The sequence below is a fragment of the Hydra vulgaris genome, chromosome 03, assembly GCF_038396675.1.
Source record: "Hydra vulgaris chromosome 03, alternate assembly HydraT2T_AEP".
Classification (NCBI taxonomy): Eukaryota; Metazoa; Cnidaria; class Hydrozoa; order Anthoathecata; family Hydridae; genus Hydra; species Hydra vulgaris.
The window spans coordinates 27,120,848-27,144,957 of record NC_088922.1 but is presented as its reverse complement, the minus strand read 5'-3'; the positions used below and the strand labels follow the sequence as shown (position 1 = coordinate 27,144,957).

Here is a 24,110-nt window from a genome sequence, read left to right as displayed (position 1 = left end):
TTTACAGCACGTTTTCCACGAATCTAATGCAGAAGTAATCTTCGTGTGGCACCAAGACAAACTAGATGCATATATTCTAGTGGAAATTGAGAGATGTGACCAATATTAAGCTCTAACAATGGGAATACTGCATCTGGTTTGTGATGCTGAACTTGTTGGAATAAAGCAAATGAAGCATCTGTTCTCTTCAATGCATTTATATCAGGAAAGACAGTTCTATTATCTACCCTAGTTCCCTTTTGAATGCATCGCTCACAACCATAAAACCCATTATGTCCTTTTATACATTTAACAAAAGCACGTGCCTGTGCATCACACACGAAGCCTTTAGCATGCATGGTAAAGTGATTTTTACCTATAAATAAACCTTGTTCCTTCAAAACATTGAATTCAGCTACAAAACTAGCTAGAAAAATAGCTGAACTTTTTGGTTTGCTGTTGCCACATAATATGCTAACTACAAACGGTTTATAAATATTGTCGCCAAGTGTAACACTGCAAAGTATCGGCCAAAACTGTTTTCCCGAGCTCTTATACAAAGGCAATCCATCAATGCTAAACAATAAATTGACTTTGCAGCTTTTAATGCTGTTAAACACTAGTAAATCAGTTAACTGATGTTTCAAACCAAAATAAACGAACTCTGCTTTTTGCCCATATATGTCTTGCATGATAAGTGATGTATATATATATATATATATATATATATATATATATATATATATATATATATATATATATATATATATATATATATATATATATATATATTTAATGCTAAGATCTATTTAAATTACTTATTAAATTAGGGATTACGCATAAAAAAGAAAAAAAAAATTTCATAAGATTTTATTTATCAAATTAATTAACAACATCAAGGCTGCAATTGTCAGTCATTATTGGCTCAGTGTGATTAAATACTGATCGACTTCTACAACCTCCATCCCAGTCTCCAGAAGTTGCAAGACAAGATCCGATTCGTTCGCGTAACTGCTTTTCCGTTGTTTCTGGAAACTTCCGTCTGACAGTAACTAAATGTTTTAAAAATATAATTGAATTTGTTAACAAATTTTTTTAAAGTAAAAGTTGTAACTAATTAACTTCTGTAATTAATTAATCTTCTGTGATATATGTATATATATATATATATATATATATATATATATATATATATATATATATATATATATATATATATATATATATATATATATATATATATATATATATATATATATATATATATATATATATATATTTATATATATATATTTTGCTCATTTTATGAAACAGTTAGCGCAATTGTGCGGATTGTGAAATCTTGATTTTTTATTGTTTATTTTAATACATACTCTATATAATATATATGTTTTATAAATTATTAGACTGCCTGCTTATACCAAAACCCTTCGTCGATGCATGTACATTCCCCTGCGTGTTCTTCCTAGATTGTCAGTCGATACATGTACACTCCACTGCACAATTTCCTATTTAAGTCAATTTCAATATATATTATATATAGCATATATGAATACTTTTAAAATAGTCAATAAAAATTCAACATTTCACTATCTGCACAATAGCGTTATCCAGTTGACGAAATAAGCAAAATATTACCCAGTTCGTGGTTTTGTAACTTTTCAAGTCGATGTTTTTTTTAGGACTCGCATCCCTAATATATATATATAAATATATATATATATATATATATATATATATATATATATATATATATATATATATATATATATATATATATATATATATATATATATATATATATTATGCATATAATATTAAAAATATAAATAACGAAACTTGCCAATTATAACATTATAGATTGGGTGTTTGATTAGTGATTTTTTGCCTTTTTTGTCGTGTACAGAATATGTAAGGCTAAGTTGCTTTGAAAATATGGACTTTATTACATCCGTTGTCATTCTTTTATAATTTTCTCCGCCCAATGAAGCAAGGTGACAAACCTAAAATTAGAAGTAGATTTATTAACTAAATATATTACAACTGCTTCAATTTAAAAGAATAATATAATACATTAAATAAAAACTTGAATATATACTTATTTTATTATTATTATTATTATTATTTTATTATTATTATTTTTATACTTATTACCAATTTTGTTAATTCTTCTATAAAACAAAATTGGATTGCAAAATGCAATAAAAAAGAAGATAAATATGGTTAAAAAGAATCCATACCAACTTTAAAAGTTTATTAGATTTTTTTTAATTCTTCTTTCAATGTTAGGCATATACATAGATATTATACATATATCAATCCCCCCCCCCCCATGCAACTCTCTCTGGTACGCCACTGTAAACAATGAAGATAATCTCTTATTATACATAGCATGTATCTCAAAGCCATAGCCTAAAACATTGTAGTAGCATGCAGTGTATGCATACTACTGCAGATATTAATTTTGCCTTGTGTACCAAATCCTTTTTCTTAAATATTACATTGCAGTGGTATGCAGTAGTATGCAGTGTTGATGAACATATATGTTCATCAACACTGCATACCAGTCAAATATTTAAGACAAAAAGATTTGGTGCACAAGGCAAAATTAAATAATAAAAGTATCTACAAGAAAATTTAAGTTAACTTGCATATTCAGTATATTATGCAATATACAAGTCAAGTTCCGTATACAACTTGACTAACTGCAACTTGCATATCACATTTACCTGTAATTATAACTAGCATTAACTTGCCCTTTTATTACAATAATACTGCACACTATTAAAATTTATTATTTAAGAGCGATGTTTGGTAAACATAGGAAAATTATAGCATAAAATGCATCACATCTTTATTTATGTCTATCATATATACTGTCTACAAATAATTTATCACATTACTTAAAATCTAACTAAAAATAAGGAAAAGACTGTAAGAAATTTGAAAATATACATTACACACCAAAGACTCACTGACAGTTTTTTCCGCTATCATAATTTCTATATTTTCTAAGTGTGTGTCACTTAATACAGGCAAAATATTATGCCATTGCGTTTGGAGTATAGTTGATGCTGCTAACATGGTTTGGTCAACAGCAGGTTCTTTAAAACTTTGCAGGGCGCTACTGCAGTTTCTCCCCCCCCCCCCTTTTTTTTTTTTTTATTGCTAAATATGATAGAGAATTTTATCCTGATTAAGAATTGTATAAAAACATAGGTCTGAAAACCAACAAAAAGTGCTCTAAATCACTGTTGAAGTTTAAAAAATTACAATAAAAAAAAAAGCTAATATTCGCCATTTTTTCATACTCGGTAATAGATAAAATTCTATTCAACGATGAATTAAAAAAAGTCTGGTTTCTATCAATAATGTAAAGCAAATCTGTTGAAAAATGCTGAGCGCATCATTTTCTGATTTATCTCTAGCTCAAACCCTAACCCTGTCTCAAATCATGTACTTTTAATTGCGCCAATCCCTATTTGTCAGTCGATGTATGTGCATTTAGTTGTGCCAATCCCTATTTGTCAGTCGATGTATGTTCATTCAATTGCGTCAATCCCTATTTTCAGTCGATGCATGTACATTTAAAAAGCAAAATCTTAAATTAATTTTTAAAAAATTATTTAAAAATATATAAAATATATCAATAAAAACATTTAATTTAATTTAAATATAATTTAATTTTGACGACAATAAAAACCGGGTTGCGTAATTAAAAAAAAAAAATCAAACGTTTTTTCAAAACGATTGATTTCAAAATGTAAACTTTTTAAAAAACGTTTTAAAAAAATGGCGAATATTAGCGTTTTTGAGTGTAATTTTTTAAAACTTCAACAGCGAATTAGAGCACTTTTTTTTCCATGCTTTATATAAGGTTACTTTCTATATATAAATGTTTGTGTAGCACAAAATTTGAAATCAATTTTTGATACCATTGAGAAGATCTAAGCATGACTTTTAAAATGCTATAAAAATAAAAAACACAGTTCATATTAAGATCCGCAGTAACTAAAAAGAATAATTCTTATTTATTTATTCATTTATTATATTCTAATATGTTCATTTTGCAAGCACCTACACTAGTGAATCCTAATCCGGATTTCGGAATTCCGAAGTTCCGTCATATTTTGAATTTTTTAAAAATCCGGAATTCAAAAACGCAAATTCCGGATTTTTCGAATTTAGAATTTCGATTATTTAATTCTTATTTTATTTTTGAAGTTATTTAGAACTGTTTTTATAAAAATTTCAAAAAAAACTTTTGTTTTTTTTTATATTATGTATTTCTTCCGTTTTAAAAATTTTAATTTTTATTACTGAAAACGTTTTTCAACAACAAAGTTGTCATCCTCAGTAGTATAATACAACAGTTTTTAGTAATAAAAATTAAAATTTTTAAAACGGAATAAATACATAATATAAAAACAAAAGTTTTTTTTTGAAATTTTTAGAATTTCGAATTTAGAAGAACTTTTACTATAGATGGCAGCATTGTGTACTTTGATTGTTATAAATTCAAAAAATTTAAATTTTAGTAAGCTTAGGCAATGCAATTTTTTTAATGCAAATGCATTAAAAAAAATTTTTTTAATGAAATATTAACATTAAGAAATTAAATTGTATGCAGAGCAGACAAAGTAAGTCATTATATTAATTTTATGTTTCAAAAATTTTGTAGACTTACATTGCTATTGTTTTAAATTCCAACCCAAGTATGGTAGATAAATCTGAAGAAACTTTTATGGACATTTCAAAAGAAAGCTCATCAAATTCAGTGTGGAATATTTTCTACAAGGGAAAACAAATCAGGTGGCGAAATGCATGCAATGCAAGCAAGTTTTAAAGATATTGGGTGGATGTACAACTCCCATGCACACACATCTTCGTTCTAAACACAACACAGTTTTGAACAAGCGAAAGTTTGATGAAAATACAACAGCTTCTACATCTGACAGTAACGATAGTGTTGTGAGCACAACTAGAAAAACGAACACGATCATTGATTTTTTCAAGTCAAAAAAATATGAAACTTTTCCTGCCGTAGTAGCTAGAATGATTGCTTCTGATGGTTTACCGTTTCGTGTTTTTTGTACGTCAAACGATTTAAGAAAATGTTTAACAATGCGTGGATTCGGTGATATTCCAAAATCACCCACCAGCATACAGAAAGTCGTGATGGATTATACTAAAAAAAATTAAACAATTGCAAATTGCTGAAATAAATCAATTAAAAAAGAATTTATGCTTTAGTCTAACATTGGACGAGTGGACGTCCTCTCGAAATAGACGTTATATGAACGTTAACGTTCATGGGTCGAAAAATATCTGGAATTTGGGTCTTTCTCGAATTAATGGTCGATTTGCGGCTGAAAATTGTGTAAAATTGTTAGAGGACAAGTTAGAATCATTTCAGTTAAATATAAGGAACGATATTTCGTGTATTGTAAGTGATGGTGCTTCTATGATGCAAAAAGTGGGTAGATTATTACCATGTGAACAAATTTTGTGTTTTGCTCATGCAATTCAGATTGCAATTGTAAATGTGATCTACAAACAAACAGAGAAAGAGGTAGATGAAGATGATTATGAGAGTGTCCTAGATCTGGACTCTGATGAAGAAGATTTAAGTGATGATGAAGGAATGCAAGTGGGGACGAGAAATGAATGTGATGTAGAAATTACTGAAAAGTTTACATTGCGAAATGTAATCATGAAAGTTCGGGTAATTGTTCGAATGCTTCGACGTTCCCCTTTAAAAAATGAAGTGTTGCAAAAACATGTGAAGGAAGATCATGGAAAGGAATTGCAGCTATTGCTTGATTCGAAGACTAGATGGAGTAGCCTGATGTCCATGTTAGAACGTTTTAATCTTTTGAAAAGTTCAATAAAAAAGGCAATAATTGATATCAAAGCGGATACATTTTTGAATGATTCAGAATGGAATATAATATCTATAGTTTCTAGAAACTTGAAGCCTATAAAATTAGCCGTAGACGCGTTATGCCGTGCTGATGCAAATTTACTTTCTGCGGATGCAACATTTACGTTTGTGTTAGAAAATTTTGATGAGAATGAAGAAATTGGCCGTGAAATGAAAAAAGAGTTTGAAGTTCGAATTAATCGAAGAAGAACTGTGGTATCCGATGTTCTTCAATATTTGCATAATGGGCGTAAAACCAAAATTCACAAGAACATTTTGCGTCGCTCGAAAACTGAAATAACCAAAATTATCATATCCCTAATCCAAATACTTAGTGGTGAAGTAGCATTAGAAATAGACCCGACAGTATCTGAGTCTACTAAAATGGATGACGATAAACCTATCGAATCATTGGAAACTCAGTTAACCTTGCAGGAAATTCTTCAGCAAAAGATAAAGGAATCACTTTCGGAATCACGGTCAAAAGTTCTACAAAAATCATCGATTCATTCCAAAATTCGCAGTGAAATGACATTTTGGGATGAAGGGGGATCCCGCGGAATGCTTTTGGAAGATCTTTACAAAAGTTTATTAACAATTCCACCAACTAGTGTGGAGTCAGAGCGTGCTTTTTCCGCTGCAGGAGCATTTTCAACAAAAGTTCGATCAAGGCTCAACGACAAAACATTGGATACTTTGTGCTTTTTAAGAAGCTTTTTCAAAAATCAAAATGAAAATTGAACTTTCATTTTGCAATTTTATTTATGTAGTTCAAAAATATTTTAATATGAAATATTTCCTTATTTTGTAATTTGTTTTAATTTTATTGTTTTGAACTAAATACATTTATGTTAAAAAATAATGTACTTTCTTTTTTTTATATTTTTTAAATTCTTCTATAATAATTCCGGAATTAAACCGGAATTCCGGATTTCATCTCCTGTAATTCCGAAAATCCGGAATTCAGTTTTTTACAAAAAAATGGATTCACTAACCTACACCTTATTTTATAGTTAACTTTCAAAACTTAAATTAAAGAAAATTTTAAAAGTTCAAAAAAGTGAGAAGTTGTCCTCTCAAAAGAGTTAAAGTTAATTGATTTTAAAGAAATAACTTTAATTATACAACCCCAATAAGAAATCAAATCTTACCCGCAAATCTCTTTATGAAAACATGATGATCAAAATGCGTCAGTTTTGCTTCATTAACTGCAAAATCTACTTAAGATTCTATTAATGAAAATACACTTATATAAAAAAACATCTTTAACAAAAAAGAAAAAAGAAAGGAAGTGGATCATGTTTAAATGAACTGCATGGCTCTCTTGCAGTTATTTTAAACATGATTAAGAACATAAGACATGGTTAAGATTTTGGACACCTAAGGACTTATCAGAATCTTGTTTTCCAGCCTGCTGACAAGCAGCATTTGTCGTCCCTATTTTTAAAATATTCATATAATTTGCAATCCTCCTAATTATCAGTTAATTGTTATTTTGCAATAATATCTGTTAATCGTCAACTGTTGGTTCTTCCATTACATTTAAATCTAATAGTGGTTTCTTGCAGCCTTGTTGAAAGTTGAGATTTTGAGAAAAAAAATAGGCTTACCAAATCTTGTTGGAACTTCTTTTTTTTCACCATCTGGTAGATTGAACCTGTGGTGTGTTTTAGAAATAAGAACTGGATCATCTACTGAAAGTGATTTAGATTTTTTTTTGATTTTTCTAAAACTACAAATTTCCGCAGACACATCAGAAATATCACTATCACTTACTGCCTCAAGAAATGTTTTTTTTTTTGCAAAATGGTCTGTTTCTAAAACACTGTCCTCTGTTTCTACATTGGATGTGTAAAGAAGTTTTTCTGCAAGCCCATTGGCAGTCTTCAAGTTGTCTACAAATAAGTAAATATAAAATAAATAACATCAAAGCTTATGTTTGTGCACTCTAATAGTCAAATATAACTGTAACAATAATCATTACAAAGTATGTATTATTTATTAAAACGATACCATCACCTGTACTTGAAAGTATCTTTATGGAATACTTAGGCCAATTGAATTCAGATTTAAAACATGTTTCAATAAAATGTGTAATTCTAGATAAACTTGTGTATTTAGGTGGCCAATAGCACAAATCACTTCCAATTAGCCAGCAAGATGGTATAACTTCCATTGAACCTGACCCTCTGTTATCATTTTCATATTTGAATGCAACACTAACAAACTTTTTGCTGTTGTAATTTTCTTTGTCCATGTTTATGTAGCTTTTAGACTAGCTTTAAAAAAATTAGTTAAACTTAATTGAAAAATTAAAAAAAGTTGAAAATAAGAAATATAGTTAAACAAAATTAGATTTTAGATTAGAAAATAATTGACATGAATAAAATAATTCTATTATAAACAAGAATATATATAACTGCTTTAAATTGAAAAAATAGATAATAAATCATAAATAAAAAACAAATAATTTTAACAAAAAGACACCAATTCATATAAATATTTAGAATACAAAGGATAACAAAGTAATGTTCTAAAGACTAGTTGTATGCCCATGAAGTAGCGGAGAAACTACAAAGTAATTATCTCTTGGTATAAGCATGCACTTTTTTAAAATATTAGTTGCTGGAAAAACAAAAAACTCAGCTGACAAATTTGTGACACGGTACACTTGAAATAGTGAAGATTTACAAAGATAGGAATAAAAACTTTTTTATATATACATATATATATATATATATATATATATATATATATATATATATATATATATATATATATATATATATATATATACACACACACACACACACGCACACATATACACACACACACACACACGCACACACACACACACATATATATATATAAATATATATATATATATATATATATATATATATATATATATATATATATATATATATATATATATATATATTATATACAGTGGCGGCGTTTGGGTAGGGCCTGGTTGGGCGATGGCCCAGGGCGCCGAATATAAAGGGGCGAAGCTAATTGGTTATTTTACCCTTTGCCTTATTTTTTAATGGGGTTAAATTGAGCTAGGGGCGCCCTAGAAATCTCGCCCAGGGCGCTGGTAGTGCTAAAACCGGCACTGTATATATATATATATATATATATATATATTTATTTATTTATATATATATATATTTTTTTTTTTTTTTTTTTTTTTGTTATAACTACACATATAATATTTGTATATATATATATATTTATATATATATATATATATATATATATATATATATATATATATATATATATATATATATATATATATATATATATATATATATATATATATATATATATATATATACAGTGGCGGAACTACTGGACGCTTAACCCTGCGTTGCGGGGAGGGCCTACCAGCTATAGGGGGCCCTCATATAAAACAAATTATACTCTCAATAATATTTATACTATAAAACTCTTTTCCGCAGGTATAGTGGGCCCTAAAATATAAAACTTGGATAAAAAAAATGTCATCCATCGTATTAAAATATATTGTTCAAAAATTTATTTTTGTATCGGAGTGCGTAGTTTACATTTAAACGAAAAGTTGTAACCTTTTTAAAATTGCATACGCAATTGAGAAATAAAGTACGATTATCAGCTGCGAACTGCCAGATGTTATTGTATAGTTAATTTTTATACCGTTATGTTGTGTTTGTGTATGAATTAGACAATTAGACTGAATTCGGTAAAAGTAATAATTTGTTGCGTATAAATTTTTTTTAAACTGTAAGAAGTTCTTCAATTTATAAGTTCTTAGTTGCATATTCAATGTTTTTAAAATATAAACAATATTGTTTGTTATGTCGTTGCATATCAAAGATAATGATTCTATAATCCTTGTTGCATATACAAAATAACTTTTAAATGTATATTCTCATTTTCAATTTTATATTAAATCTTCCGTTGTATTAAGTTAACTTTTCATTTCTTATTTTATCTGAATTACTAGTCTCCAATTTATTTAATCGTGTTACGAATGATAAAGTATTGTTGCACGAGAGTTTATTACTTCTTTGATATATTTAATAAAAGGTAATTAATAAATTTGTAATAATTAAAAATTTTACAACAGGTACTGAATTTATAAATTTGTAATAATTTAGATTTTTACTCATAACAATGGAAAAGAAATTAAGTAGTACAAGCGGTGCAGCAAAAAAGAAGAAAGTTAAAAGAAACAAGAGCTACTTTAGCTAAATTGCCGAAGCTAACAACGTTTTTGAAACCAATCGAAAAGCGAGCGGAAACGGAAGTGGAAAGTCAAAACTCTGCAGAAGTGGTATGTATAAATCAGTCAGTAGAACATGATGATATCGAAGAAAACATTGCTACTGGTAATAAAAATGTGAACGAAGAAGATGTGAATAGGTCTCCGAGAAACCACCGAAATGAAGAGAAGGAGGATTCAAACTCTGATACGAATGACGCCATTGAACAAATTAATTTAGAAAAATCAAGTGAATTATTTTCTACTGACATTGCAAATTTTCATGGTAAAATACTAACAAAAGATATTAAGAAAATAATTGTATTATTGGAATCGTGTCGGCCAAAAGGTTCATTTATACGCAACCTCTTGCAAGAAAACCGTAGGTTTTCCAAGGAATATTTTAAAACTACCACAAAATATGAATAGAAAGAATGTGGCTTTGCTATTCCCCAAAACTTGATGCCGTTTATTGCGAGCCTTGTTAGCTTTTCTCAGAAGAACGAAAAGCAAAGGATAACTGGCGTGAGCATGGTGTCAGAGATTGGCGTGGTCTTTCTAAAAAAATTAAAATTCACGAAAATAGTCAACAACATATATTTGCTTGTTGCATTTATGAAAAATGGCGACATAATGAAACAATTGATAAAAATATAGAAGAACAAATACGATACCAATCAAATTTTTGGGTGCAAGTCTTAGAGCGGATAGTAAATATAACATTAGCACTTTGTAAAAATTCTTTGGCTTTTCGTGGTCATCGTGAATCATTTGACAATGAATATAATGGTAATTTTTTAACCCAAGTTCAACTTTTAGCTAAATATGATAATGTTATGAAGCAAGTTTTGAGTATGCCAAATGGATCTATAAAATATTTAAGCCATCAAATTCAAAATGAAGTCATATATTGCCTAGCAACGCATTTAAAAGCCACTCTTACTGCTGATATTATTAGTTCACCTTTTTATTCAATTATAATGGATACAACACAAGATATTACTAAAAGAGATCAGCTCAGTCAAGTATTTAGATACGTAAAAATTATTAAAAATGAAAAAGATGTAGCCAGATCAATTGAAATTAAAAAAGTTTCGTTGGGATTCACGGAAATATATAACCACACTGCTGCTGGACTACATGAAGAAATTTTAAATCTGTTAGAAAAACATCATACAAAATTAAGTAACTGCAGGGGTCAAGGTTATGATGGTGCGAACGTCATGAGTGGGATATACAATGGGGTTTAGGCCCTTTTTAAGAAAAATCAACCCAATGCTATGTATATGCATTGCGCAGCTCATAATTTAAATCTTGTTATTAACGATGCGGTTAAATGTTGTGTTGAAGTTGCTTCATTTTTTGTAATGCCAGAAGATGTGTATTCATTTTTCGGAAATAGCATAAACAGGTGGGATCTACTATCCAAATATACAGGAGAATCACAAATAACATTAAAAAGGTTAAATCCAACGCGATGGGTAGGACGATATACTTCTCTTTTCGCCGTTAAAATTCGCTTTCTTGATATAATGAAAGCTCTTTCCGAGATATCAATAACAAGTACAAAACGTGAAGAACGCGAAGAAGCAGTACGAATACAAAAAAATATGAGCAGTTTCGAATTTGTTTTGTTATGCGTGCTTTTGTCTAAAATCCTTAATGAGGTACATATACCATCAAAATTGCTGCAAACTAAAAATATAGATCTTACGACAGCTTCAGGTTCTCTAGAAACTGCCAGCAAAAATTTAAAACAATATAGAAAGATGTTTGATTCAGCAAAACTTGAAGCGGTAGAAATAGCGACTACGTGGCAGATTCCTGCAATTTTTTTTCAAAAAAGAAGAAAAATTGTGAAAAGGCATTTTGACGAATTATCTACAGATCACCGTTTTGATAGTAGTGAGGAAATTTTTCGCATCAATATTTTTATAAAAATTTTGGACGTCGTTATCAACCAACTCGACAATAGATTTAAAGGAATGCAAGAAGTGGTACAATTATTTTCCTGCATCCATCCAAATAAATTAATGGTAATGAAAGAACGTGAGATCATAAGCTGTGTAGAAGCCATTCAGAGAAAATATAGCGAAGATATAACAACTGAATTTCCGCTGCAAATGGTTATGGTAAAGTCAATGCTACACGATGAAATATCAAAAATATCATTTATACGTGAATTGGCTGACCTTTTAATAGTAGAATTGTCAACAATAACTGCAAGCGTTCCACAAGTGATAACAGCATTGTTATTGTTTCTTACATTACCTGTTACTGTTGCATCAGCTGAACGTTCTTTTTCGAAACTTAAAATAATAAAAAATTATTTACGAAATACCATTGGTAAAGAACGTTTAAGCGACCTTGCAATAGTTTCTATTGAGGCAAAAGCGGCTGGAAAAATGGAAATGAAAAACATCATTACCAAATTTTGAAGTTCCGCCACTGTATATATATATATATATATATATATATATATATATATATATATATATATATATATATATATATATATATATATATATATATATATATATATATATATATATATATATATATATATATATGTATATATATATATATATATATATATATATATAGTATTATTATGTATATGTGATGATATATAGTATATATATGTATACATGATATATAACAATATTTAATAACATTATTGATATTATATTATATAAAGATTATTATATTAAGATTTATTATTGTTATCAAAAATGAATTTTTATTCATGATATAAAAAAATATATTACTTCTAATAATTAAGTAAAGTTTAACAAAAAGTATGTTCAACAAAATATTGTGTTTCTTTACTACATATTTTTTTACTACATCGCAAAAGATATGCTGAGTTTTAAAAAATATCTAAACAAATGTTGCAGACCGGAAAAAATGTTTGTTATCACCGAGAACAATCAAGACAAAAAAGTTTGAGATCTTGCATTAGGGTAAAAATTTCTCAAAAAGCAAGAGGCTGCACCCTACATCACCAAATTCGCTGAAATTTGGCAGAAAAGTTTAAAGATATAAGTTAGGAAAGAATGTAAAATTTTTTCAAAAATTTCTTATCCCTTTTAGAGTTACAGCAACTTGAAGTAAGTTAGTTTTTGACAGAAAGATGAGGGGGGAAAAGTGTTGGAAATAGGTCAATTTACAATTATCCTTTTAACAATCTTGTGGTAATGTTGCAAATATAAAATTTGTACCAAAGGAGTTTAAAATCAGCTGAATCTGAAAATAATAGTCTCGTATCTGTCAAAACAATAGAATATAGTTTATTGTAAGATCCACAAAACGCACTTACTAACAATAATAATAAGGACATTGACAAGTATAGCTCAAGAAAAGTACTGACTGATGGAAAAAACTTTTGGTTTTGATTTTCTTAAATATTCGACATATGTCTACTTTGCGAACCAAATTTTTATTGGCCTTATGTTTTGTCGAGAAGTTATTAATGTTTTGCTTTTTCAATTTTTCTAAAGAAATTTTGTAAAAAAAAAAAAGTTCGCAAATGTTACATTTACATGTTACATACTTTTCAGATGGGTATGCAGGTCAATATAAGAATTGCAAAAATATTTTAAATCTTTGTTTCCATCTTGAAGATTTTGGATTTTCTGCTAAATGGAACTTTTTTGCAACTAGTCACGGTAAGCAACCTTGTGATGGGATAGGTGGCACAGTCAAACGTTTAGCAACACTAACAAGCTTGCAAAGAGATATGGGTAATCATATTCTATCTCCACAAGCAATGTATAAATATTGCAATGAAAACATTGAAGGTGTACATTTCATATATATCTCATCAGAAGATTTATTTTTGGTGAGAAACACTCTTAAAGAACGATTGGATACTGCAAATACAATACCTGGAACACGTAGTTACCATCAATTTGTACCACTTGGCCATCAAAAGGTAAAAAATATATGTTTAATATAACTTTTACTATCTTTTAAAAAACATGCATAACTTTTATTGATCAAATAGATTTTTGATTTGAGCAGAATCATTGTCAAAAATATTTATATTTTATTTTGGGCTCACAATTTTCTTTCAGTGCATTTAATAAAACATGTTTAACAAAAATGAATAAATGCATATGTTATTTTTTTGTCTAGGTAGGCACAAAGCTATGCATTGTTGATGAAGAATTTGCTTTAATTCATGACTTTGGAAACATCCAGATAACAACTGTAAACCTAGTACCAGGTGATTTTGCCTGTGTTTCCTACGAGCAAAAGTGGTGGATAGGAGTCATTGAAAATATTAATCTGAAAGAAAAAGACGTGCTTGTAAAATTTATGCGTCCGAATGGTCCTGCACGCTTGTTTAAATGACCACCAATAGATAGCCAATGCTGAATTCCAGATGTCCACATCATTTGCAAAGTTGAGATACCGATAACAAAACAGGACTTTGCTACTATTTAGCCAAAGACAACTTTAAAAAAATTGTTTTCCTAAGGAAATAAAGATTATTATGTCTTATCCATACTTTTTTTTTTTTAATTTTAATTTAATTTTATTTTTAGGTGCCCCAAGAAGTCCTAACGGTCTTGTCACAGAGCACCGCGGAATTGCATTTAACCGGGAAGTTCACGCCTCCTTCCTTACCGTGACGCGGTAAGGAAGGAGGCGTTTTTCCTTACGTGAAAATTTTTCCAGTGCTCGTTTCGAACCGGGATCTCCTGCTTATAAAGCAAGCGCTCTAACCACTGCGCCACGGCCGCACTTAAACCTTATGCTTATGTGTACAACTTGTAAACCTTATGCTTATTATACTTAAACTTTATGCTTATGTGTACAACTTGTAAATAATGTGAATGTAAAGCATGTATAAAATCACTAAAATTGAGTATTTCTTTTTTATAATTTTTTATACCCTTTATAATTTTTTATACCTTATAACATGAATAAAATAACATGAAAATAAATAAATAAAAAAGTAACTAAATTGTTAATTTCTGAATTGATTGATTGGTAAAAGTTTGGGATCGAGTGTCTAGTTTAATAAATATCACATAATTTTGTGTCCACATCAATCATCAATAATTCCTTAAGTAAACGTAAGACCAAAATAAATTTGGTTCGAAAAGTAGATGTTCATCTTATCTTTAGGAAAATCAAAATTAAATTTGTTTTCTATCAGTCAGGCCTTTTTTATAGCTATAAATGTCAATGCCCTTTTGTATTGGCATTATTGAGTGTATTTTATGGATGGTAAAATAAACTACATTGTTTTCTTTTGACAGATAAAAACCTATATTTTTTGGATTAAACAGGCTTTAAACTCTTTTGGTACAAAGTTTCAGAACTGTAGCATTACTACAAGCAACATTTAAAGGGTAAAAGTAAACGGAATAACTTTCGGCACTTTTCCCCCCTCATTTTCCAGTCAAAATCAAGAAAACTTCAAGTTAAGTTATAAACGAATAGGATTTTTATGAAAAAATTTTACAGTCTTTGCTAATATATATCTCTAAACATTTGTGCCAAGTTTCAGAAAATTTGGTAATGTAGGGTGCAGATTTGTGTTTTTTGAAAAATTTTTACTCATTAACAGCGTTGAGAACGCTGATTTCGGATTTAAAAAAAAAAAAAAGTTGAAGCATACAAAGTACGATCTTTTGATCTTGAATAAAAGACGAAAGATTTTTGTGTGAAATGAAGAAATAGCGGAGTTATTATTGAAATCTATCAAAAAATCAAAACCTGAAAACTATTGGTTATGCCAAACACAAAAATAAATTAACATGATCATATTTGCATTTTATTTCATATTGGTGTCACCCCTCTGTGTCAGGTCGTGATGCTGTTACCCGGTGTGGGCTGCACTCCCCCCCGCACCCCCAAGTGACGCCACTGACACTAAAGCATGCACTAGGACTTAAATTTCGGTGTATCAGCCTGAGAGAAGAAAGGGGTTCACAAGGACTACAATAACACATAGAGAACTAATGTCTGGGCACCAAAGAAAGTTTTGTTTAAAATGTTGCAATCTATATTTTAACTAAATATTTTATTACGTGTAAGCGAACTGAAAAAAAGTTGAATTCTTTTTGCGGTATTTGTGTGTTTTAAGGGTCTGACTATAAATATATATATATATATATATATATATATATATATATATATATATATATATATATATATATATATATATATATATATATATATATACATAGTGAGAGAGGGCATTTTTGAATATAGATTATTTTTGGCCAATGAATCATAATAGACTGATTTTAAAATTGTAGGAATAGTGAAGTTGGCACACCTAAGCGTAAGAGATATTTAAAATAAAACTAGTATTATAGGTTCGAATCCTTTGATCATTCCTTTATGTGGTTCCGCTTAGCACCTCTTCACTCTATCACCTTTCTCTTTGTTATTTATTATTCTCCTTTATCCCAAGACTGCACTCTTTTAGATATAATTTCTGATCAAATTGACCATGCTCTCTCTCTTCACCCCTCTTCCAATATTGTTCTTACTGGTGACTTTAATGCTCATTACACTGAATGGCTTGGCTCATTTGACATACGGCTAGCTAAACCTAAATTCAAATTTTGGAAGGGTTCTTCTTTTAGATATCATATAATAAGTCATTAATTATTTTTTTCTGAGAACAATCAATTTGCATTTTAAAGTGATGCTGCTTTCATGTCACCTAATTAAAATATTATATTCTCTTATCGCCCTTCCCCCCACCCGTCCCTTGAATATTAAAATTGAAAATTTCTCCTAGTACCTTAAAGATTAGTACTTTAACTGAAGTAAATATAAGTAATCTTTTAACCAATTAAAAAAACCAGGTTAGGCTCAGTAAAACTGCGTTTTAGTTTTATAATTTAAGTTTTTTAATTAAAAGCCGTGTTTATTTTTGAAAAGATTCGGCAAAATAGTACCCATAATGGCAGACCGAACACTATAGCAGTTCTTTTAATAAACAATCCGCAGCAGAGCTAGAGTGAGACCGCCTGTAAGTATTTAATCGATGCGAATCGCTGGAATCTTTCTCGTTGTACTTTTGAAACTGTACTCTACAATTTGTTTTACTGTTTTTGGACGTTGCTATCAAATTATTTAAACATTTAAGTTTATTTAAACATGCTTTAATTTCTCGTTACTTACACGACGGATCCCTTATGCGTTCATTTCCTAATAAACATTTTATATTCAAAAATCGGATTGATTGTTGTTATACATCTTTTTCGACGAATTAGTCAATATATTTTGTTAAATAGTCAGGATAAATAGATGCCCTAAATTTTGTGTAAATAGTTAATTTTATAGGCCTAATTTAGGCTATAGAATTCTTGCAGTTTGTAATACAGGCATCTACTTTACAAGTTACTAGGAATATGTATAAAAATATTTTTCTTTTTAGCCACTCTAAGTTTTACACTATATACAAAATTTTTTATTATTTATAAGACTTTTTATGATTGTGACTTTGGGTTGTTTCTATATTCATCTCCTTATTTGTTGTGAGAAACTTATCTTCAATAATTTAGAGCCATCACTATGGTTGTACCAGCAGTTAAACACAAAATAACCAAAAAAAGAACAAAGAAGTTTGTTCGTCATCAATCAGAACGCTATGCTAAATTAAAGCCAAACTGGAGAAAACCTAAAGGTATTGATAACAGAGTCAGGAGGCGTTACAAAGGACAGTATTTAATGCCAAGTATTGGTTATGGAAGTAATGCTAAGACACGTCATCTTATGCCTGATGGATTTAAAAAATTTGTCATTCATAACATCAAGGTTTGTATTAAAAAATTTTATTTTTGATAAGGTGATTTTAAAAAAAATGAAGTTAAATTTAAAGAAAGAGGAATATTTTTTGATACCTGAACAATAAATAGAAAGTGTTGAGTTCTGCCTTTAAGGGGGCATAAAACTTCAACATTTGCACAATAGCTGGTATAGATAGAAATCAGTGAACTAAATATATATTTGTGAGCTAAACATATTTACAAATAAAACATAATTTGTAAAATTTAAACTCAATTAAATAGATATAAAAGTTCCAATGTTTACCTATTTGATATAGTAATCCTACAGTAAAGCAGCCTTAAATAATTTAATTTTTGTATTTTTATAATATATAAATGATAATTATTTTAATTTTTGTCCGGAAAATGTGTGATTGCATGATGACCATGCAAATAATACTTTATTTTGACAATTTGACCATGGCTGTTACCAATATTTAAAGATTTTAACATTTAAAAAATGAGCTGAAAAAACTACACTAAAGGCGAGAGAAAATAAAAACAAAATTACCTAGAACTAAAACATTTAAAACTTGTAAACAATAAAAACAAAACCTGAAAAGCAAATGACTAAAACTATTTTAATCAAGTTTTTAATTATGTTTTGAATGAAAAACTTTAAATTTTTTATATTTGCAAATGTTTTAATGGGAAATTATGGTAAACTCTCATCAATAAAGTAACAGCTTTGATTGTTTGAATGATCAAAAAATATGTAAATTAAGTAATTTGAACTATAGTTGTTCTTTTTAGTAAAATATAGTAAGTTTCCATGCAAATGCTGGGAAAAAAATTAAAATTTAGCTTGAATCATTTTGATAAAAAATGTTTTAAATAGACAATTTTATCTTTATAAGCGTATTTTTGTACTTTGATGGTTCTTATATAAACTTAATTTTATTCAAACAAAAAGATTATTGTTGTCTAAAAAATTTGTTTATAAAATCAAAATGAATTCATCTTTTTTAAAAATACTATTGTTATTAAAAGTGCATATTGTGCAATATAACATGAATAAAAGTTGTACAGCTGTCATTGGTACTATAAATAAAAATAATTATTAATTTGTTATTTGATTTAAGTGTTTTGCTTATATAAAAATATTTTTAATGATAAAAGTTTTGATATTTATAATGCGTAGTTAATAATCTTTTAAAAATCTCTTCAATACATTTTTGATGTGTAAAAAACTTTGGTCAAATTGTCAAAGCAAAGTATTGTTTGTAAAGTCATTAGGGTTATGACTGAAAATATCTCCTGTGATCATAAATGATGAACTTTGGTGACTTGATTATTTATAATTACTACAAGTTAGTTCCACAGAAAAGTTCCCTCACCAAGGCACAACATAGGTCTCATTTTACCAAAAATATTTTTCTCCTAAAGTATATTATACTGGGCCTCAAAAGAAGTGAAATTTTATAGAGATTTCATAAATAACAATCTTTTTTTAAAGTTTAACCTTAATTTGGTTAGATTTTTATTTGTAAACTCTAAATTTTTGACTTCCTACAAAACTTTGCATCTTTTAAGTCCCAACTTGATATTCTTTTGGTGAGAAATACAGAGTATCGCAAAATAAGCAAAATCTGTTAGTTCGATTACAATTAATTGTTAAAACCAAATACATTAAAAATTACAAATAAACATTAAAATTAAGATATTGTAAACTTAATTTTATAGTTTATTTAACCATGCTCCAAATGACCAATAGTCTCAGATATATTTAGTCAGCAATCTGAGTTATCAATCACTTAAACATTCTTCTCTATTTATTGCACAAATGTTTTGCATAATAGCATATTTTAATTCAGCAACAGTTAGATGATTACTTTGATAAAGTTTGTCCTTTAACATACCCCACATGTAGAAGTCTGGGGGATTCAAGTCAAGCAAATGTAGCGATATTTTTTGATCATGCTGCCTACTCAATCAAATGATCAGGGAATCATTGGTCCAACCACTATTGTGATATTGGCTGTATGTGGAGTAGCTTGATCCTGTTAATACCTTTGCATATTTTCATTTATTTCCTGCTGTGATTCAAGGTCCATCCAGAACTTGTAAATCACCTAAATATAATACTCTCTGCTGACAGTTAGTGTTTTTTCATTCTTATTCTCAAACCAATATAATCAAAAATGCTGTTTTAATATGGCCACCTATGCTATATATTTCAGAGAGTACAGTGCCATCTGAAACACCTCCTATGTGCTTGTGTACCCCAAGAAGACTTTATTCTTGCTGTTGACATGCCCAGAAAGTATGAAGTGAGCCTCATTGCTGAGCCATACATTAAGGAAATTAGGGTTACCTTCATCCATGTTTTGAAACATGACATATTTCAACACAGCATTGACATCAACAATTAAGGGACAATGCTGTTTAAACATTAAAACAATTTAAAAAATGTGAAAGTACTTTAAGTTTTATTATTATTTAAAAAGCTGCAATAATCATAACTGTAAAGATTTTTTAATTAATTGTGTTTTGTCGGTTTTGCCTATTAGTCAGTTAGATGTAGCGGTGTTGCTACATCTAATGACAAATAAGGATCATGTCCAAGAAGTGCTGCTACATTAACTGACAAATAGGTAAGTTGGTGGTTATTTGATGACTCATACAGAACTTGTTGCTAAAGAGTTACAATGTTGTGACAAGGGGACAGTCAAAAATTGCGTGGTGTAGTTTGTGGATGACTCGTTGAATTAAGTGATCACAATATGCCAAATCTGGAAAAATATCTGGTCTTTAGAATTTTAGTTTATGCAAAACAGTGTACATTATTTTTATGGACTAAATTAGCTTAAATTTGTTAGCAAATAAATTATAAGAATAAAACAATAAACTTCAATTAAAAAAGTAATACTAAAATCACTAAATGCATTATAAAAATAATAACACAATGATAGTGTTATTACTTTTATAATGTACTAATAACTTTTATGGTTCAATCTTTGTTCAAACAAAATAAGTAATCCCAAATTTTAATTGAACTAGAATAGCATCTTGAAAATAGTGGGTATATAGTGGGTATTCAAATAATACTTGAAACTTCAGGAACTGAAACAAGTATGCACTTTATAAAGAGTGTAATACATTTCTAAAATATTACTAATAGTCTGTAAAAACCGACATTAATTTTAAAATCAACCTATAAAAATTTCTAATTAGTAGATTATAAAGTTTATGCGTCCTTTTACAGACAGACTATTTGTAACATTTTTTGAAATAATAAACTATAAAGTATATATTAATTTAGATCCCTTAAGTTTCAAATATTATTTGAATATCCGCTCTATTTTTTCAAGATGCTTTTCTACTTCAATTAAAATTTAGGAATTATTTTGTTTGAACAAAGAATGAATCATAAAAGTTATTAGTGCATTATAAAAGTAATAACACCATTATAGTTTTATTACTTTTATAATGCAGTTAGTGACTAAAGGGCTATTACTTTTGTAGTTGTATGTTTATTGTTGTGTCTTTTACAACTTTTTTGCTAACAAATTTAATTTTATTTACTCCTTAGAAAACAAAGTACACAGTTTTGCATAAAACTAAAGTTCTGAAGATTAGATATTGCAAATTGCGATTGCTTAATTCAACCTATAAAGAACCTTTTTGAATACCAGGTATATATGTGTGTGTGTAGACACATACCTACATACATACATATATTTAAAAAGAGAAGAAATATTTAAATTGTGCATGCTAACAAAAAAATAAACATCCTGCCATCGATTTTTTGTGTGCTGGCATTAAATTTCAAACAGAGAAGACTTTAATAATACTAATTTTAAGGGTTCACAATCTAATATTAAAAAAGGTTTTCAATCTATTATTAAACATTTCTTTAGAGTTTCTTAAGTTCCAGATTAATAAAAGAAAAAATAAATAAAATCAAAAAACATGTTAATAAGCTGAAATTTTACAGTTAAGCAACTAAAATTATTAAAAATCTATCGATATCACTTGATGTAATATTATCCTCAATTATTATTTTTTTAACAGAACATCATCTTTTAATTTTGTGTTGTGCCACCTAATTCTACCTGTGCGCACCTCCATTCATAATATGTATTTTTCTTTATTGTAGACCTGTAGATTGATGTGGTATTGTTGCTCTCACTTAATTTTTTTTTTAAGCAAGAAGTTCCTAGTTTTATTTCCACCACTTTCCTGATATACTATCATGCTTAACTTGTCTCTCTGTGTAGCTACCTTTTTTGTCAAGGTCAGTGTTACGGAGTTCAAGAGTTGAGAGAGCGTACACAACACAATAAAGAAGACTCCTAGATTGTAGTGGGTCCTCTCAGCCTTGAGGAGGTGAATTACAAGTGTTTTTTAACCTTAATGTTATGTCGTGATATGTAGGTGAATAATTAGGATATTTACCTCTAACTCTTAATAAAGGTTTCTTATTTAAAAAAGTAACAAATGTGTTAGTATAATTATTATGGGTGTTCAAAAAAATAAAATTTTCAAAACGCCAAAGAAACCAAATTTGGGGGAAATTTAAAAAAATAAAATTTCAAAACAAAATTCCAGAAATATTGACATTTACCTTGTGCTCAAGCGGCAAAATGCCCTAAATTGTTCCTAATTTATTAGGCTTAAAGCGCAAGGTCAATCTCAATATTTTGTAAAAAAAAAAATTTTTAACGTGATTATAATGGTTTTAAGTTTTTTTATTTTTAGATTGTTTTGTATTCTAATTGTTTATATTAAAAAAAAATTTCACAAAAAATATATTAGCACAAATGCACAAAAAATGATTTTTTCTTATTTTAAACAACGCTTAAGAAAAAACCAGAATACACATCAATTTAAATAAAAAAAATTTTTATATTTTCTTCAAATTTGGCTTCTTGTGTATTTGTATTTTAAAAATTTTTGTTTTCTGAACACCTATTAAGTATACACATATATGATGAGGAAGTGAAATTCTTTTTTCTCCCACATGATTTAAAAGGTCTTAAATGTGATGATATATAAATGTAATAATTTTTTAGGTTGAATTAATGTCTCTTTAACTGTGGCTCTGATATTACAAAAAAAAAAATTAAGTACCAGCGAGTATTATTATACCAATTAAGTAACAATTAGTACCTGTTTTCTACACATGTTTAAAGAAAAGTGATTTTTGCTGGAAAATGTAGTAGGACCTAATTTTGTTACTTTTTAAAGGGATTTGTTGTTTAATCTTGATACCCCATATGACACTAATAAATGTACGTTGCACAGAAAACATTTGCAATTGCATGTTAGATTAGACCTCGTGTGGTTTTTATTTTATGTATATTGTTGTATTTCATTTATGACATGTCATTTATGTATATTGTTGTATTTCAGAATTATACTAGTTGTGATTTGTATATTATGCTCACAATTCATATATATGTGGTTTGTATATTATGTCTTATGTGGTTTGTATATTATACTCAATTCATAGTATAAATAGAATTCTATTTAATAAGATTATCGACATACAATATATTAAAATATACTATTTAATATAATTACAGTCTGAAATATTATCTTACAATATTCTAATCAGATTGCAAAAATCAAGGTCATATTTAAAACGTAAAATTTTGTTTAAACATTGTTTTTAAATTTTAATTGTGGTTCTATTTGAACATATGAAAAAAGTTGTGTGTAGTTAAATGTGTCAGTTATTTGAGTGACCAAATATGTGCTACTCTTAAGATTTTAGAAGATAGTGATGTTGTAAAGCTCACCTTTATCCTAAATTGACTGACTTATCTTGTGTTGAAATTGTTTTATTTTTTTGTTATAGGAGCTTGAGCTTCTGTTGATGCTTAAAGGTGTATATGCTGCAGAAATCGCTAGCAACGTTTCTAGTCGCAATAGAAAAGAAATAGTAGAACGAGCTAATCAACTATCAATTAAAGTCACAAATGGCGCTGCGAAATTGAGAAGTGAAGAAAATGAGTAACATGAAAAATGAAAAAAAATGCTTGTTTCTGTCTCACTTTTTTTTTTTAATTTAAGTTTGAAGAAATCATTTTATCAATTAAGATTCCGCGTTTCACCTTATATGTGGAAACCTTCTAAAGATATTTTTTGAATAACAATATTTAACTTATACATGAGGAATGGACTTGCAAAACCTGATAATTCACTTTTTCAAAAA

At 28.3% G+C, this 24,110-nt stretch overlaps 3 protein-coding genes across 3 annotated transcripts; all 3 read left to right on the top strand.

Annotated features, from left to right (window-relative positions):
* Positions 1–10,063: 10,063 nt before the first annotated feature.
* On the top strand, positions 10,064–11,401 carry LOC136078594 (uncharacterized). Its single transcript, XM_065794375.1, has 3 exons — positions 10,064–10,091; positions 10,138–10,437; positions 10,650–11,401. Exons 1-3 carry the CDS (start codon positions 10,064–10,066, stop codon positions 11,399–11,401), a joined length of 1,080 nt encoding a protein of 359 aa, XP_065650447.1.
* Positions 11,402–11,431: 30 nt separating this feature from the next.
* LOC136078593 (zinc finger MYM-type protein 1-like) lies at positions 11,432–12,589 on the top strand. Its single transcript, XM_065794374.1, has one exon. The coding sequence runs from the start codon at positions 11,432–11,434 to the stop codon at positions 12,587–12,589; it is 1,158 nt and encodes a 385-aa protein (XP_065650446.1).
* Positions 12,590–17,031: 4,442 nt separating this feature from the next.
* LOC100202227 (large ribosomal subunit protein eL32) lies at positions 17,032–23,948 on the top strand. Its single transcript, XM_065792814.1, has 3 exons — positions 17,032–17,151; positions 17,687–17,939; positions 23,754–23,948. Exons 2-3 carry the CDS (start codon positions 17,697–17,699, stop codon positions 23,910–23,912), a joined length of 402 nt encoding a protein of 133 aa, XP_065648886.1. The 5' UTR covers positions 17,032–17,151; positions 17,687–17,696; the 3' UTR covers positions 23,913–23,948.
* Positions 23,949–24,110: the final 162 nt, after the last annotated feature.